The sequence below is a fragment of the Triticum aestivum genome, chromosome 6B (genome assembly GCF_018294505.1).
Source record: "Triticum aestivum cultivar Chinese Spring chromosome 6B, IWGSC CS RefSeq v2.1, whole genome shotgun sequence".
NCBI lineage: Eukaryota > Viridiplantae > Streptophyta > Magnoliopsida > Poales > Poaceae > Triticum > Triticum aestivum.
The window spans coordinates 166,709,661-166,728,758 of record NC_057810.1 but is presented as its reverse complement, the minus strand read 5'-3'; the positions used below and the strand labels follow the sequence as shown (position 1 = coordinate 166,728,758).

At 49.5% G+C, this 19,098-nt stretch overlaps 1 protein-coding gene across 2 annotated transcripts; it reads left to right on the top strand.

Annotated features, from left to right (window-relative positions):
- Positions 1-16,706: 16,706 nt before the first annotated feature.
- LOC123136380 (receptor-like protein 2) lies at positions 16,707-18,346 on the top strand. 2 transcript variants are annotated; one of them, XM_044555743.1, is made up of 3 exons: positions 16,707-17,815; positions 17,908-17,948; positions 18,050-18,346. In XM_044555743.1, the coding sequence occupies exons 1-3, from the start codon at positions 16,811-16,813 to the stop codon at positions 18,093-18,095; spliced, it is 1,092 nt and encodes a 363-aa protein (XP_044411678.1). In that variant the 5' UTR covers positions 16,707-16,810; the 3' UTR covers positions 18,096-18,346. The 2 variants fall into 2 exon arrangements, with proteins under 2 accessions (XP_044411678.1, XP_044411677.1); XM_044555742.1 differs by having other exon boundaries at positions 16,707-17,948; positions 18,050-18,292.
- Positions 18,347-19,098: the final 752 nt, after the last annotated feature.

Sequence of the window (19,098 nt, the reverse complement as noted above, 5' to 3'; positions counted from 1 at the left end):
CTCCGGTGGTCCCGGTACAATACCGGTATGACCCCGAAACTTTCCGGTGTCCGTTTAACAACTTCCCATATATAAAACTTTACCTCCGGACCATTCCGGAACTCCTCGTGACGTCCGGGATCTCATCCGGGACTCCGAATAACATTCGGTAATCACATACTTGTCTTCCTGATAACCCTAGCTTCACCGAACCTTAAGTGTGTAGACCCTACGGGTTCGGGAGACATGCAGACATGACCGAGACTCTCCGGTCAATAACCAACAGCGGGATCTGGATACCCATGTTGGCTCCCACATGCTCCTCGATGATGTCATCGGATGAAGCACGATGTCGAGGATTCGATCAAACCCCGTATACAATTCCCTTTGTCAATCGGTACGTTACTTGCCCGAGACCCGATCGTCGGTATCCCAATACCTTGTTCAGTCTCGTTACCGGCAAGTCACTTTACTCGTACCGTAATGCATGATCCCGTGACCAAACACTTGGTCACCTTAAGCTCATTATGATGATGCATTACCGAGTGGGCCCAGAGATACCTCTCCGTCATACGGAGTGACAAATCCCAGTCTTGATCCGTGTCAACCCAACAGACACTTTCGGAGATACCTGTAGTGCACCTTTATAATCACCCAGTTACGTTGTGACGTTTGATACACCCAAAGCACTCCTACGGTATCCGGGAGTTACACGATCTCATGGTCGAAGGAAGAGATACTTGACATTGGAAAAGCTCTAGCAAACGAACTAACCGACCTTTGTGCTATGCTTAGGATTGGGTCTTGTCCATCACATCATTCTCCTAATGATGTGATCCCGTTATCAACGACATCCAATGTCCATAGCCAGGAAACCATGACTATCTGTTGATCACAACGAGCTAGTCAACTAGAGGCTCATTAGGGACATATTGTGGTCTATGTATTCACACGTGTATTACGATTTCCGGATAATACAGTTATAGCATGAATAAAAGACTATCATCATGAACAAAGAAATATAATAATAATACTTTTATTATTGCCTCTAGGGCATATTTCCAACAGTCTCCCACTTGCACTAGAGTCAATAATCTAGTTACATTGTGATGAATCGAACACCCATAGAGTTCTGGTGTTGATCATGTTTCGCTCGCGAGAGAGGTTTAGTCAACGGATCTGCGACATTCAGATCCGTATGTACTTTGCAAATTTCTATGTCTCCATCTTGAACATTTTCACAGATGGAGTTGAAACGACGATTGATGTGCCTGGTCTTCTTGTGAAATCTGGGCTCCTTCGCAAGGGCAATAGCTCCAGTATTGTCACAGAAAAGTTTGATCGGCCCCGACGCATTGGGTATGACTCCTAGGTCGGTGATGAACTCCTTCACCCAAATAGCTTCATGCACTGCCTCCGAGGCTGCCATGTACTCCGCTTCACATGTAGATCCCGCCACGACGCTCTGCTTGCAGCTGCACCAGCTTACTGCTCCACCATTCAACATATACACATATCCGGTTTGTGACTTAGAGTCATCCAGATCTGTGTCGAAGCTAGCGTCGACGTAACCCTTTACGACGAGCTCTTCGTCACCTCCATAAACGAGAAACATGTCCTTCGTCCTTTTCAGGTACTTCAGGATATTCTTGACCGCTGTCCAGTGTTCCTTGCCGGGATTACTTTGGTATCTTCCTACCAAACTTACGGCAAGGTTTACATCAGGTCTGGTACACAGCATGGCATACATAATAGATCCTATGGCTGAAGCATAGGGGATGACGCTCATCTCTTCTTTATCTTTTGCCGTGGTCGGGCATTGAGCCGAGCTCAATCTCACACCTTGCAATACAGGCAAGAACCCCTTCTTAGACTGATCCATTTTGAACTTCTTCAAAATTTTATCAAGGTATGTGCTTTGTGCAAGACCTATGAGGCGTCTCAATCTATTTCTATAAATCTTGATGCCTAATATATAAGCAGCTTCTCCAAGGTCCTTCATTGAAAAACACTTATTCAAGTAGGCCTTAATGCTGTCCAAGAATTCTATATCATTTCCCATCAGGAGTATGTCATCTACATATAATATGAGAAATGCTACAGAGCTCCCACTCACTTTCTTGTAAACGTAGGCTTCTCCATAAGTCTGCATAAACCCAAACGCTTTGATCATCTCATCAAAGCGAATGTTCCAACTCCGAGATGCTTGCACCAGCCCATAAATGGATCGCTGGAGCTTGCATACTTTGTTAGCATTCTTAGGATCGACAAAACCCTCCGGCTGCATCATATACAGTTCTTCCTTAAGATAACCGTTAAGGAATGCCGTTTTGACGTCCATCTGCCATATCTCATAATCATAGTATGCGGCAATTGCTAACATGATTCGGACGGACTTAAGCTTCGCTACAGGAGAGAAAGTCTCATCGTAGTCAATCCCTTGAACTTGCCGATAACCCTTAGCGACAAGTCGAGCTTTATAGATGGTGACATTACCATCCGCGTCCGTCTTCTTCTTAAAGATCCATTTGTTTTCTATCGCTCGCCGATCATCGGGCAAGTCAGTCAAAGTCCATACTTTGTTTTCATACATGGATTCTATCTCGGATTTCATGGCTTCTAGCCATTTGTTGGAATCTGGGCCCGCCATCGCTTCTTCATAGTTCGAAGGTTCACCGTTGTCTAACAACATGATTTCCAGGACAGGGTTGCCGTACCACTCTGGTGCGGAACGTGTCCTTGTGGACCTACGAAGTTCAGTAGCAACTTGATCCGAAGTACCTTGATCATCATCATTATTTTCCTCTTCAGTTGGTGTAGGCATCACAGGAACATCTTCCTGAGCTGCACTACTGTCCCGCTCAAGAGGTAGTACTTCATCGAGTTCTACTTTCCTCCCACTTACTTCTTTCGAGAGAAACTCTTTTTCCAGAAAGGATCCGTTCTTAGCGACAAAGATCTTGCCCTCGGATCTTAAGTAGAAGGTATACCCAATGGTTTCCTTAGGGTATCCTATGAAGACGCATTTTTCCGACTTGGGTTCGAGCTTTTCAGGTTGAAGTTTCTTGACATAAGCATCGCATCCCCAAACTTTTAGAAACGGCAGCTTAGGTTTCTTCCCAAACCATAATTCATACGGTGTTGTCTCAACGGATTTAGAAGGTGCCCTATTTAAAGTGAATTTAGCTGTCTCTAGAGCGTATCCCCAAAATGATAGTGGTAAATCGGTAAGAGACATCATAGACCGCACCATATCTAATAGAGTGCGATTACGATGTTGGGACACACCGTTACGTTGAGGTATTCCAGGCGGCGTGAGTTGTGAAACGATTCCACATTTCCTTAAGTGTGTACCAAATTCATGACTTAAGTATTCTCCTCCACGATCTGATCGTAGGAATTTTATCTTTCGGTCACGTTGATTCTCTACCTCATTCTAAAATTCCTCGAACTTTTCAAAGGTCTCAGACTTGTGTTTCATTAAGTACACATACCCATATCTACTCAAGTCATCAGTGAGAGTGAGTACATAACGATATCCTCCACGAGCCTCAACACTCATTGGACCGCACACATCGGTATGTATGATTTCCAACAAGTTGGTTGCTCGCTCCATTGTTCTGGAGAACGGAGTCTTGGTCATCTTGCCCATGAGGCATGGTTCGCATGTGTCAAATGATTCATAATCGAGAGACTCTAAAAGTCCATCAGCATGGAGCTTCTTCATGCGCTTGACACCAATGTGACCAAGGCGGCAGTGGCACAAGTATGTGGGACTATCGTTATCAACTTTACATCTTTTGGTATTCACGCTATGAATATGTGTAACACTACGTTCGAGATTCATTAAGAATAAACCATTGACCATCGGAGCATGACCATAGAACATATCTCTCATATAAATAGAACAACCATTATTCTCGGACTTAAATGAGTAGCCATCTCGTATTAAACGAGATCCAGATACAATGTTCATGCTCAAACTTGGCACCAAATAACAATTATTAAGGTTCAAAACTAATACCGCAGGTAAATGTAGAGGTAGCGTGCCGACGGCGATCACATCGACTTTGGAACCATTCCCGACGCGCATCGTCACCTCGTCCTTCGCCAGTCTCCGCTTATTCCGCAGCTCCTGCTGTGAGTTACAAATATGAGCAACGGCACCGGTATCAAATACCCAGGAGTTACTACGAGTACTGGTAAGGTACACATCAATTACATGTATATCGAATATACCTTTTGTGTTGCCAGCCTTCTTATCCGCTAAGTATTTGGGGCAGTTCCGCTTCCAGTGACCCTTCCCCTTGCAATAAAAGCACTCAGTCTCAGGCTTGGGTCCATTCTTTGACTTCTTCCTGGCAACTGGCTTACCAGGCGCGGCAACCTCTTTGCCGTCCTTCTTGAAGTTCTTCTTACCCTTGCCCTTCTTGAACTTAGTGGTCTTATTGACCATCAACACTTGATGTTCTTTCTTGATTTCAACCTCTGCTGACTTTAGCATAGAAAATACTTCAGGAATGGTCTTTACCATCCCCTGCATATTGTAGTTCATCACAAAGCTCTTGTAGCTTGGTGGGAGCGACTGAAGGATTCTGTCAATGACTGCCTCATTAGGGAGGTTAATATTCAGCTGGGTCATATGGTTGTGCAACCCAGACATCTTGAGTATGTGCTCACTGACAGAACTATTTTCCTCCGTCTTACAACTACAGAACTTGTCAGAGATGTCATATCTCTCGACCCGGGCGTGAGCTTGGAAAACTAGTTTCAGCTCCTCAAACATCGCATATGCTCCGTGATGCTCAAAACGCTTTTGGAGCCCCGGTTCTAAACTGTAAAGCATGCCGCACTGAACGAGGGAGTAATCATCAGCACGAGACTGCCAAGCATTCATAATGTCTTGGTTCTCTGGGACGGGAGCGTCACCTAGCGGTCCTTCTAGGACATATTGTTTCCTGGCAGCTATGAGGATGATCCTCAGGTTCCGGACCCAGTCCGTATAGTTGCTGCCATCATCTTTCAGCTTGGTTTTCTCTAGGAACGCGTTGATGTTCATGTTAAAATGAGCATTGGCCATTTGATCTACAAGACATTTGCAAAGGTTTTTAGACTAAGTTCATGATAATTAAGTTCTAATCAAATTATGAACTCCCACTCAGATTAGACATCCCTCTAGTCATCTAAGTGTTACACGATCCGAGTCGACTAGCCCGTGTCCGATCATCACGTGAGACTGACTAGTCATCATCGGTGAACATTCTCATGTTGATCGTATCTTCCATACGACTCGTGTTCGACCTTTCGGTCTCCGTGTTCCGAGGCCATGTCTGTACATGCTAGGCTCGTCAAGTTAACCCTAAGTGTTTTGCTGTGTAAAATTGTCTTACACCCGTTGTATGTGAACGTAAGAATCCATCACACCCGAGCATCACGTGGTGCTTAGAAGCGACGAACTTTAGCAACGGTGCACAGTTAGGGGAGAACACTTCTTGAAATTGTTGTAAGGGATCATCTTATTTACTACCGTCGTCCTAAGTAAACAAGATGCATAAAACATAATAAACATCACATGCAATTATATAAAGTAGTGACATGATATGGCCAATATCATATAGCTCCTTTGATCTTCATCTTCGGGGCTCCATGATCATCTTGTCACCGGCATGACACCATGATCTCCATCATCATGATCTCCATCATCGTGTCTTCATGAAGTTGTCACGCCAACGACTACTTCTACTTCTATGACTAACGCGTTTAGCAATAAAGTAAAGTAAGTTACATGGCGTTCTTCAATGACACGCAGGTCATACAAAAATAAAGACAACTCCTATGGCTCCTGCCGGTTGTCATACTCATCGACATGCAAGTCGTGAATCCTATTACAAAGAACATGATCTCATACATCACAATTCATCATTCATCACAACTTCTGGCCATATCACATCACATGATCAATCGCTGCAAAAACAAGTTAGACGTCCTCTAATTGTTGTTGCATCTTTTACGTGGCTGCAATTGGGTTCTAGCAAGAACGTTTTCTTACCTACTAATAACCACAACGTGATTTTGTCAACTTCTATTTACCCTTCATAAGGACCCTTTGAGTTCATCTAAGCAACATTTTGGGGAACGTTGCAGAAAATAAAAATTTTCCTACGGTTTCACCAAGATCCATCTATGAGTTCATCTAAGCAACGAGTCAAGGGGAAGAGTTTGCATCTACATACCACTTGTAGATCGAGTGCGGAAGCGTTCAAGGGATGGTGATGATGGAGTCGTACTCGTCGTGATTCGGATCACTGATGACCAAGTGTTGAACGGACAACACCTCCGCGTTCAACACACGTACGGGACGGACGACGTCTCCTCCGTCTTGATCCAGCAAGGAGGAAGGAGAGGTTGAGGAAGGCAGCTCCAACAGCAGCACGACGGCGTGGTGTAGTTGGTGCAGAAGTACTCCGACAGGGCTTCGCCAAGCACGTACGGAGGAGGAGAGGTGTTGGGGAGGGGAGGGGATGCGCCTTGAGTTGTCTCCAGCAGCCCTCCCCTCACCCCTCTATATATAGGAGGAGAGGGGCAAGGGGGCCGGCCATCTAGGGGAAACCCTAAAGGGGGGCGGCGGCCAAAGGGTGGGGGGCTTGCCCCCCAAGCAAGGGGGGTGCGCCCCCTTTAGGGTTCCCCACCCCCAAACCCTAGGCGCATGGGCCCAAGGGGGGGCGCGCCAAGCCCACTAGGGGCTGGCTACTATCCCTACGCAGCCCAAGTGGCCCCCCGGGAGGGGTGGTCCCTCCTGGTGGACCCCCGGAACCTCTCCGGTGGTCCCGGTACAATACCGGTATGACCCCAAAACTTTCCCGTGTCCGTTTACAACTTCCCATATATAAAACTTTACCTCCGGACCATTCCGGAACTCCTCGTGACGTCCGGGATCTCATCCGGGACTCCGAACAACATTCGGTAATCACATACTTGTCTTCCTGATAACCCTAGCGTCACCGAACCTTAAGTGTGTAGACCCTACGGGTTCGGGAGACATGCAGACATGACCGAGACTCTCCGGTCAATAACCAACAGCGGGATCTGGATACCCATGTTGGCTCCCACATGCTCCTCGATGATGTCATCAGATGAAGCACGATGTCGAGGATTTGATCAAACCCCGTATACAATTCCCTTTGTCAATCGGTACGTTACTTGCCCGAGACCCGATCGTCGGTATCCCAATACCTTGTTCAGTCTCGTTACCGGCAAGTCACTTTACTCGTACCGTAATGCATGATCCCGTGACCAAACACTTGGTCACCTTAAGCTCATTATGATGATGCATTACCGAGTGGGCCCAGCGATACCTCTCCGTCATACGGAGTGACAAATCCCAGTCTCGATCCGTGTCAACCCAATAGACACTTTCGGAGATACCTGTAGTGCACCTTTATAATCACCCAGTTATGTTGTGACGTTTGATACACCCAAAGCACTCGTACGGTATCCGGGAGTTACACGATCTCATGGTCGAAGGAAGAGATACTTGACATTGGAAAAGCTCTAGCAAACGAACTAACCGACCTTTGTGCTATGCTTAGGATTGGGTCTTGTCCATCACATCATTCTCCTAATGATGTGATCCCGTTATCAACGACATCCAATGTCCATAGCCAGGAAACCATGACTATCTGTTGATTACAACGAGCTAGTCAACTAGAGGCTCACTAGGGACATATTGTGGTCTATGTATTCACACGTGTATTACGATTTCCGGATAATACAGTTATAGCATGAATAAAAGACTATCATCATGAACAAAGAAATATAATAATAATACTTTTATTATTGCCTCTAGGGCATATTTCCAACACTTTGCTCGATCAGGACGACGCCAAATCGAGCCACTGGCCAGACACCTTTCGCTCTAGTCTATGGAGCAGAGGCAGTTCTCCCCACGGAACTCGTATACGGGTCACCTCGAGTGCTCGCTTATGATGAGCTTGAGCAAGAGCAGTTGTGACAAGATGACGCGCTGCTCCTTGAGGAGGACCGTCTTCAGGCTGTTGTACGAGCTGCTCGATACCAGCAAGCTTTGTGCCGCTACCATAGCCGCAAAGTTAATGCCAGAAGTTTCGAGGAAGGCAACCTTGTTCTTCGGCGCGTTCAGTCCGCCAAGAATTTCAACAAGTTGACGCCAAAGTGGGAAGGCCCTTACCGGGTGAAACGAGTCACTAGGCCTAGCGCTGTCCGCCTTGAGACCGAAGATGGCATTCCGGTGAGCAACTCCTGGAACATTGAACACCTTCGTAAGTTTTACCCGTAGGGCACGGTTGCCGGAACCTGTTCTGGCAACCACCTTTTGTACAAGTCTTGCCGATGTTGCATGTAATCCTTTGTACAAAGCCGGGCGCAGAACCCGTGCATAAGTAAAGCTCATATGCCCCGCACATCTTGTCAATTTCATGCTTTATACTATTTTTTGGCATGCGTTATCTGACACTTTGTGCAGCGCCTACCTCCGGTAAGCAATAGCGAGCCATAAGGCTCCATATCTTTATTTTCTCTTCTTTCTATTTCTCAATAAGGAAAGGAAGGTTCCCTCGCCCACAAGTTTGCCGGGGGGAAAGGAGGAGATAATGGTGTGGACCAGGCATCGTTCAAGGAAGTTTCACCTTACCGGAAAGCAAACGACAGAAAAGCTAAGTTGCCAAAGTTTGAGCAATCAGTTTTAATTTTTAAGTTATCTTCCTCGAACGACCGTGCTTTGTATGGAAAACCTATGCGCGGAGGAACCAACTCGTAGCTAGTTGCGCCCTTACTTTGTTTCGAGTCCGCTCAACAACTTAAGTGAGTTGCGACTAGTTGCGACAAGGTTTCTTGTCGGAAGCGGCACCGCCAGCAGGCTGCTGATGTCCCGCACTCAGCGCTCGCGGCTAAGGTGCCTGCGCCGACAAGTTCCCTAAAAGCGTAGGGCAAAAACATACAAAGGAAGGAATCAAGTAAAGTAAATAACACAGCAATTGCTATCCAAAACAGAGTTATATTACAAGATAGCTTGTCGCAGCTCTAACAGATTGTTCTTGTAACATGACCAGCAGCGATAAGAAAAAGAGAAAACGAGCAGCCTAGTCTACGCGATCGCCCTCAACCCTCTTGATCTCGCTCACCTTGTCCACAATGGGTGCGACAAGGGCCTTGAGCGCTTCCAGATCAGCATCCGGCGGCATGGACCTAAGGACGTTGGTGAGGTTGAGGCCTGGGTTGCGGAAGGCCACCTTCACCAGCACCTTTTGAAGAACTCCCGCGCAGATCTTGCGCGACTCGTCGGCCAGCTGCTTTGGGATCTTCTCCCGGAGTCGCTGGAGGGCCGTCGCCACGCCTTTGAAGAACAAGCTGAGCTTGGCACTGGGTTGGAGATGCTCGTCGGAAGAATACCCGAGGTCCTCCATCCCCAGCTGCGCCAGCTCCCCGTCGATGGCGGCGGCAACATTCACGAGACCCTCGGTCCAGTGCTCCACAGTCTCCCTAAAAGCATTCTGGGCGGCAGCAGCACTCGCCAGCAGCGTCTCGTCGGCCTTGATCTTCTCCTTCAAGGCCACCTCCTGCTCCCTCGCGCCGTCTAGCGTCTTGGTCAAGGTGGCCAGCTTCAACTCAAGATCTGCGTTGGAGTCCTTGGCGGCGCTAAGCTCCTTGCTCCTCTCGGCGAGAAGACCCTGCAGCTCGCCATGAGCGGCGTCGTCCTTCTCGCGCTCACGCTTGAGCGCAGCAAGCTCCTCACCGCTCGCCTTAAGATCGGCCTCCAGCTGCGCCATCTTCGTCTCCAGCTCCTTCTTGGCGGCCTCGGCAGCTGCGGCAGCATCCTTTGCTTCCTTGAGAGCCCCGCCAATTGCTTGCTCGCATGCGGCAAGCTCCTCCTCGTGGCTGTCAAGATTGATGGCGCTGCGCCAACTCACCTTCCTGCACAGACAGCTTCTCGGCAGCGAGCCGCTGTTGCTCTTCAACTTCAGCCTTCGCGAGAAGGAAAGCTTTCCGCTCCTCGGCAACCTGCTCCCGCTCCTCTGCCAGGGATCGGAGAGTTTCCTGCCTGAGACCCTGGAGCTCCTCAGCGCGCTTCTCAATGTCCACTCCCGCCCTCGCGACAAGCGCTTCTCGGGATTCCAGCTTGGCTTGTCGGGCGCGGTACAGCGACAACAGCTTCCGAAGCAGTCGCTCCTCCTCAGGCTCATCGCTGCTGCTGCTTGGCGCGTTGACCAGCGTCAGCCCAGCGGAGGTGAGCACCTCTGCATCCAAAATCTCTCCTTCGACCGGCGCCCTGGAGCTTGACGCCCAGGGGAGCTTGATGAAGATGTCGTCGCCGGTCTTCAAATAGGCGCCGGGCTAGGGCTCTTCGGAGCCTGGCGCTGCAGCAGCGGAGTAGGGATCGGCGGTCGGCGCAGCGCCTGACGCTCCTGCGGCCTCGGGGCCGTCAGTGCGATCGCCGGATCCCTCGCCAGCTTCTGCGGCAGCAGCTTTGGCGGCCTCTTCGCCGGCGGGCTCATCAGCGCCGGCTTCTCCTTCGGTGGCAACGGCGTCGTCGGTATTGCTACGCGCATTTTCCTCGCCGGCGACCTCGATTTCCATCGGCTCCGTGGCAGATGGATCTGACAAACGGAAAAAGGAGAAAAGTCAAGCAAATATCCAAAAAGAAAGTCAGAAGAAGAAGAACCCAAGGAAAGTTTTCAAGCAAGAGGATTACCTGTGCTAGGATCTGCAGTCGTGGTCTCAACCACCGGAGGATCGCTGGTGTTGTCCCTTGCCGGAGAACTGTCCCTTGCCGGAGAATTCTCCCTTGCCGGAGAACGCTCCCTTGCCGGGGAATCCTCCCTTGGCGGTGTAGTCGAAGCGGATGGCATCTCGGGAGCGGCTTCCGGGCTCCCCTGGTGAGGCTGCTCTGCTCCTGCACGAATCAACAGTCAGATATCAGCAAAAGAAGAGCACCCATGCGCGCCTGAAAGCAGGAAATAAACTATACACTTACGCTGGGGGGCTGCATTGGGGGCTGCTTTGGGGAAAAGTTGCCGGGTCCGGCAAGATGGTCTCGGACACGCCCTCTACTGTCGCGGTGGGTTCGTCTTCGATGACAATCACCGGGACGTTGGCTCTCTTCGCCGCTCTCTGGGCCAGAGTCCTGAAAAGGAATGGGTTCGGAGTAAAGCAAATCAGATACAAGACAAAACAGCAAGAATTGAAGAACTACAAACACGGCAAAGAATCTTACTCTTCTTCTTCCTCGTCGGAGCTGAGCGCGGAGAGATCGAAGTCCGGCTCGCCTCCGGTGCGACGAGGCGGAGGAGTAATTTCCCTTGTCCGCTTGGCAGGATCAGTAGCGATGGGCCGGGAAGACCCCGCTCCAGTTGCCGCAGCGGCGTGAGGCGCTCCCGCGGCAACAGTGCTTGCCGCGGTAGAGCGTGTCGCGCGGCACGGCGGCTGTTGACTCGTCTGCCGCCCCGCTACGTCCACGGCCTTGCGGAGATGCCTTCTTGGTGGAGCTGGGGGCTCCGCTTGCGGCAAGCTGTCTAAAGGTTCAGGTCCGACAAGCCCTCCCTCGTCGGGCTCGCTCGACTCATCTTCGGGCCCGCCAAGCTCTCCCTCGCCGGCAAACTCCTCGCGCTCGGCAAGGCTTGCCGCCTCTGCTGCCTCTGCCTCCTCCACGGTGAATCCAAACTCACCCGCGGCAGCGGCTGCCGCCGCCTCTTCCAGCCTAGTGGCGATGCGCTGCATCTCCGCGTCGGTGGTGTCGCGAGTAAGGCTCTTCTGCTCGTCGGAGCGGACCAGCACTTCAACCAAGCCGTCAAAAAACTCCTGCACGACGGCGTCTGCCGGCTCTTGCCAAGTTGGGACAATTCCATGCGGCATCATTGCACGGATGCGGTCAAGCGAGGAGTTGTTGCAAAACGGAACGACACCCCTCGGCAACATGAATGGATGTTGAGGATCGCGCTTGAACAGTTCCAGGAGCATCGCGTCCAGCTTCAGGACAGTGAAGCTGAAGTTGAGGCCCGGGCGCAGCCTCATGATATCCGCCGAGTTCTGGAACTCCCAGGCGGGTCTCCTCCTCTCCTGCAGGGGGGCGATGCGGCGGCGAAGAAAATCTGCGCCAACGGCGCCTACGGTGAGCCCGGCAAGCCTGAGGCGAAGGATCCGGGTGACGGCAATCTTCAGCCTATCGTCTTCTGGGGCCACGTTGCTCCAATCGTTGCCGCGCGCTATTGGGGCTTGTCGCAGGGCGGTAAATGGCTGCGGGTTCTCCTCGACAATCCAGCACCACTCTGCTCTCCATTCCTCCCACTTGCTGCGGAGCTCTCCCTCCAGATAAGCTTCCTTCTTGCCAACTCTCGAGATCCAGGCGATTCCGTCGGATAAAGGCTCTCCTCTCTCGACTCGGGGCATAAAAAAGTGGCGAAAAAGAGCTACGTTTGGATGGACTCCGACAAAGTTTTCGCAGAGATGTGCGAAAACTGCCATGGTCAGAACGGCGTTGGGGGTGAAGTCAAGGAGGCGGAACCCGTAGGTGTTCATGATGTCACAGAAAAATTCAGAGAAGGGCGGGCAGAGCCCGCAGTAGAAGAACATCGCAAAAAAGGGGTATCCATTCGGAGCCAGTTCCAAAGCGGCAGCCGGGAGTACCTTCGTGCGCGGATGCGCTCGCGTCTCCGTCGACCAGAAGAGGTAGTAGTACTCCCTCAGCTCCTTCGCGACAAGCTGAGGGGGGAAGATGGCCCGCTCCTTTCGCAGCGCCGTGAGCCGCTGCGCCTCGACCGATTTCACGCCCTTCCCCATGTCGGCTTTCGGAGCCATGGCGGAGGTGGTGGGGGAGATCGACGGCGTTGGTGATGCTGGTGGCAATGGGGGGCGGCGCGCTGCTCTCTTTCGGCTTTGAGAAGAGAGAGGGGGAGCGGCGGAGATTTCCGAGATTGGAGTAGCAACCGGCGAGATGGGCGAACTGCCCCTGTTTCCCCTGCTTATAAAGAGGGAGGGGGCGGACATTCCGCCTTTCCGAATAAAGAAACCACCCACGATCTCTCCCACGACGCCGCATTCGACGCGTGCCGTTAGGGGAGAGCGCGGTGGATGCGGAGTAAGATACGACGTAACCCAAGCCGCGCGTGCCCGTGCCCTGTTTTGGGCCTGGCCCAACAGCGCTCGGCGCCATGTGTGGCCCAGGCCCGGGGGCTCCTGTCGGTGTACTAGAGTAGGGGTACCCTAGTATCCCGAACTTGTGCACGGGCAGTTGCAGCACCCCGCGGCAAGGCTTGCCGGGTGACCGCCAAGGTCCTCCGTGGTTCCTTTGGAACCATTCAAGAACAAAGTATTCAAGCCAAAGAGACAAGGCCCCGGCAAGAGGAGCTTGCTGGGAAGGCCAACCAAGGCATCTCAAGGAACTTGCCGCGACGCGCCACGCGTCTCGGCAAGGCCCGGCAAGCGACAAGCTTCCGGACGCGACAAGACAACGGTCGCGGCAAGGCGCTTGCCGCGACAAGCTACCACTCTGTACCCGCGCTCCAGCACATCCACCAACGTGTCGCCCTGGGGCCTTTCCAGGCGCGCGTGGCAGGAGGCTGTGCAGCCAGCGGTGCGCGGTGGCAAGCGACGCTGACAAAACTGTCATCGTGGCGAGCGGTGGCGTCCTTGACGGTCCTTTTTGCACTATTCGGGCGACGCAGACGGGCATTTAATGCCTTTGTCCCCTGCCGTCAGGGTTAGGTAGGATACACTGTGCAGGTAGTTGTACCAATCGCAACTCATTTTCCATTTCTGCCCTTGTCTACGTTGCCACCTGTCGGAGACCCCTTGAGCATATAAAAGGAGGTCCATGCGCAACGTAAAGGGGGGTTCGACGCCAGAAAACACTCACGCTCGGTCTCGTTAGCAGCTCGTGTGTACTGTAGCACTCAGTGCTCCCGAGTAAGAACTCAATACAATCAGACAAGCAGCAGTAGGAGTATTATCTCTCCGGAGAGCTCCGAAGCTGGGTAAACTGCTCATGTGCTTCGCCTCGATCCGCTCTTCGTGCGACCTCCGCCCCCCGCCGAACCGAAAGGGGCTCGGTCCGCCGGCCCTATAGGTGTTCGTGGATCAGCTTCCCCGACACCTTGACGCAGATGCCACTGTTAAAATCAGCTAATTCCAGCATGTATTCGGAACCAAGTCTCCTTGATCTAGGTGTACTTATTTATGGTGCGGCTCCATCACGACTTCAATACCGCATAGGCAGTGCTTCGGCCAAAGAGCTGAATCTCGGTAAAAATAATTTCACAGGCATGATCCCACGAGAGATTGGTCAGCTGAAAGCACTCCTTTACCTGAACTTGAGTTCCAATAAATTTTATGGAGACATCCCACAATCGATCTGCAGCCTCACAAACCTGCAGGGGCTAGATCTGTCTAATAATCATCTGACAGGTGCAATCCCTGCGGCATTGGAGAACCTTCACTTCCTTTCCGAGTTCAACATATCAAACAACAATCTAGAAGAACCTATTCCAACAAAAGGCCAGCTGAGCACATTTCAAGCTTCTAGTTTTAATGGGAACCCAAAGCTGTGCGGCTCTGTGCTTATAAACCATTGCGGTTCGGTTGAAGCAGGCCCCGTCTACATTACATCTGCAAAAAAATGCATCGATAAGGTCATCTTTGTGATTGCATTTTGTGTGTTCTTTTGGGTAGCAGTGCTATATGGCCAGTTAGTATTATTCAAATATTTTGGCTAAGCGGCTAAGCCCACTTCACTGTAATCTGATCCAGTATCCAGATATGTTCACATCTTTGTATTTACGTGCAATGGGTCTTAATAATGTACTAGTTGAATCTTAAGAAGTTGAATATTGTTGGCAAACCAAGCTGTATGAGCATGTTGTTCGCAGAATGCATGTTTCTGAAAGGTTGAACATGTAAAGTAGTTTGGTCAGTATGTACCTGGACATATCATGGGGCTGTTTGGATTGCGCCCCCGTCAGCCCCGCCAAAATCGGCCACGCCAAAAAGTCGGCGAGCAATTTCACCGCCAAGATCTCGCCAACGCATGGGCGTAGGAACAGAACAGAACTACCAAAACTTTGGCATGGCTACGACATATGGGCGTCAATCCAAACAAGCGCCCCTGGTAGCGGTCAACGCCAAAAAATTGGCAGGGCGTCCCACGGCTGCGATCCAAACAGGCCCCATGTTTCTGGATCCTGTTGCTTTCTGCAAATAAGTGTTTTTCCCTTTTTTACCCATAGCTCTCTTTTTTTCATTTCTCAATATCTTATCAATATGGAACATGGCTCACCAGAATTTTTAATATAGAATGAAATAGCCATAGAGTTTGGAAGATTCAATGGATGCAAGATTCCCAGAAGACGCCATTGTCTTCACATCGACTAGTATCTGTGTACGTGCAAAGCACGTTTGGCTACCATAACTGATATATGAGAAAATAAAATTCTGTTGATACTCTCTGACTCTCAATATCATTTTTTCACATGTTAACATTGACATTGTTGATATAAAAGAGGACTGTAAAAGCATGTGATTTTGCGAGTGGATTTCTTGCTCCCGAGCTTCATAGAGCCTTGTTTTTAAAATTTTCAAAAATCGTATTTTAAAGTTTCAAATGAAAACAAATATCATAGTTTACAGAGGGAGTTTCCTGTAAAGTTTCATGCTCAAATACGTCAACCTAGCCACCTCGTGTGGAGACAACCACCAATCTGTATAATTATCAAGCAGAATATCTTCCAGTAGAACAAATATCAAGCAGAATATCTTCTCATAGACATGAAACACAACTTCACAAAATGTTCTGCAAAGCATGAATTAGATAAGGCATTTAGGTATGTACCTTCTCAGTAGATTCTATTGAAACACAAATACCCCCAGTACTCTACTAACCACCAAAAGCGAGCATGGAGGAAAACGGCTCAAGCATGAACTGAGAAGAGGAAACCTACCTGAACTCTTCCCATCGTGCAAGAAACAACAATGAAGTAAGAAGAAATTTCCATTTGACTCTGATTTTATCAGGCTCAACCAAGAAACTACGCAAGATACACACCTCTCTGATCGACCATTTGACTCTCATTTCCAGGATCTAACTTGCTTCTGCATTAAAGCATGGAAAACAAATCGTGTGGTGTAACTGCCTAACTGGAACCATTCTGCATTATTTATCAAATCAAAAGAAATCCAGACCATGTGGACTGGTATCTTTGGGTACGGTCCGTACATATCATACTCAAGTATACCAACTGTAGGGTGAACAAATTCCCAGTAACCCACAGCTGGCCCAAAACTAGGGTACCCCAGGGGCCAGGCTATCGATGGCAGCCTGCCACTAGCATATGTACTATTGGGCTGCAACGCAATAAATAGGTCAGTTAAGATGAGCTAACTAGCAATGAACCTTGCTCTCCTATATATTTTTCAGCCATGTAAACATAAGCATGAACCTTGGGGCTGGTAGATGACAGATTGATTTCTCTTTACTTGAATATTTTGGATACAATGCCTAACATCAATCTAATCCGTAACTATTTAATCCATACACAAGTAGAAGAGAGCTTTATAAACTAGTTGATGGCGAGTAGAAGGCACGGATGTAGCTTTCCCACGGTAGTACTGCAGCCTTTTGTGCACCAACCAACCGTGGCCCAGGGCCTTAAGCTGCACCCATGACATAACACGGAGAAAATGTTATGAGTGGTGTACACTGTTCATTGACTCTGATGCACACAATAAAGCCCCTGTTGGATGATATAGAGTACCAGCAGTGCATGCATCCTTCAAGCAATAGCAAAACAAGGGGAAGAAACACCAACCAATGCGGTTCCTCACCGTTCCTCCCGTCGTGCTGCATCTGTTCCTGCTACTCTTCTTGGCCTCTCCTGCCACCGCATGCACCAAGCAGGAGAAGCGCAACCTCCTTCAGTTCCTTGCCGGACTATCACAAGACGGCGGCCTCGCTGCATCGTGGCGCGACAACGGCACGGACTGCTGCGAGTGGGAAGGCGTCGTCTGCAATGGAGACGGGGCCGTTGCTGAGGTCTCCCTGGGATCTAAAGGACTTGAAGGGCGCATCTCGCCATCCCTGGCCGACCTCACCAGTCTGCTGCATGTCAACCTCTCGTACAACTCCTTCTCAGGTGGCCTTCCTCCGGAGCTCATGTTCTCTGGAAGCATCATCGTCCTCGACGTCAGCTTCAGCCGGCTCAATGGACCGCTGCCCGAGCTTCCATATTTGGTTACCACTGACCGGCCTCTGCAAGTACTCAACATCTCGAGCAACCAGTTCAGCTCAGAATTTCCATCAGCCACATGGAAGGTGATGAAGAATCTGATCGCGCTCAACGCCAGCAATAACAGCTTCACTGGGCACATACCGTCTTCTCTTTGCATTGGCTTGCCATCTTTGGCTTTGCTTGACCTCTGCTACAACCAATTGAGCGGCGACATTCCAAACACACTGGGTAATTGCTCCAAGCTCAAAGTGCTCAAGGCTGGCAACAACCACATAAGTGGGATTCTACCGGTTGAAATCTTCCATGCTACCTCGCTGGAGTACCTCTCCTTCCCCAACAATGGTGGTTTACAAGGAGAACTTGATGGAGCACACATAGTCAAACTCAGTAATCTGCTTACTCTTGACCTTGGAGGGAACAGTTTCAGTGGAACCATTCCAGAGTCCATAGGTCAGCTCAGGAGGCTCGAGGAGCTCCATTTGGGTAGCAATAACATGTCTGGGGAGCTGCCATCGACTATGAGCAACTGCACAAATCTCAAAACCATTGATCTGAAGATCAACAACTTCAGTGGAAATCTAGGCAAGGTAAACTTCGCCACCCTACCGAATCTAAAAACTTTAGATCTCATGAAGAATAATCTCAGTGGCATAATTCCAGAAAGCATTTACTCATGCAGCAATTTGACTGCACTGCGGCTGTCAATCAACCATTTCCACGGTGAGATTTCAACAAGAATAGGCAATCTGAAGCACTTGTCCTTCCTATCACTTACTGAAAACTCCTTCACAAACATCACAAAAGTTTTGCATGCCCTTCAGAGTTGTAGGAGCATCAGCGTCCTGCTTATTGGCAAAAACTTCATGAATGAGGCCATGCCACCAGATGAAACCATTGACGGTTTCCAGAATCTTCAATATCTCGCAGTGCACCATTGTTCGTTGACTGGAAGGATACCTATTTGGTTATCAAAACTCACAAATCTGAAGATCCTAGACTTATTCAACAATCGACTCACCGGACCAATTCCAAGCTGGATCAACTCCCTAAACCACCTCTTTCATCTGGATGTATCTAACAACAGTCTTACTGGGGAAATCCCAATCACCTTGATGCAGATGACAATGTTTAAATCAGATAAGGCCGGCATCTATTCGGACCCAAGCCTCCTTGACCTTGGTCTACTTATTTATGCTGCAGATCCATCAAAACTTCAATACCGCATAAACAGTGCTCGGGCCAAAGAGCTGAATCTCGGCAACAATAAATTCACAGGTGTGATCCCACAAGAGATTGGTCAGCTGAAAGCACTCCTTTACCTGAACTTGAGTTCCAACAACTTCTATGGAGAGATCCCACAGTCGATCGGTAACCTCACTGACCTTCAGAAGCTAGATTTGTCTAATAACCATCTGACTGGTGAAATTCCTGCGGCATTGGAGATCCTTCACTTCCTTTCGGAGTTCAACATTTCTAACAACAACCTAGAAGGACCCATTCCAACAAAAGGCCAGCTGAGCACATTTCAAGCTTCTAGTTTTAATGGGAACCCAAAACTATGCGGGTCTCTGCTTATTAACCATTGTGATTCAGTTGAAGCACCTCCCATCTCCATCATCTCTGCAAAACAATGCAGCAATAAGGTCACCTTTGCAATTGCCTTTGGTGTGTTCTTTGGGGTAGGAGTGCTATATGACCAGTTAGTATTATTCAGATATTTTGGCTAAGCCCACTTCAACTGTAATATGATCCAGTATGCTATGGTCTAGCATCCAGATATGTTGTTCACATCTAGGTGTCTGCATTCAATCTTGTCTTAATAATGTATTAGTCAAATCATTAGAAGTAGAATATTGTTGGCAAACCAAGC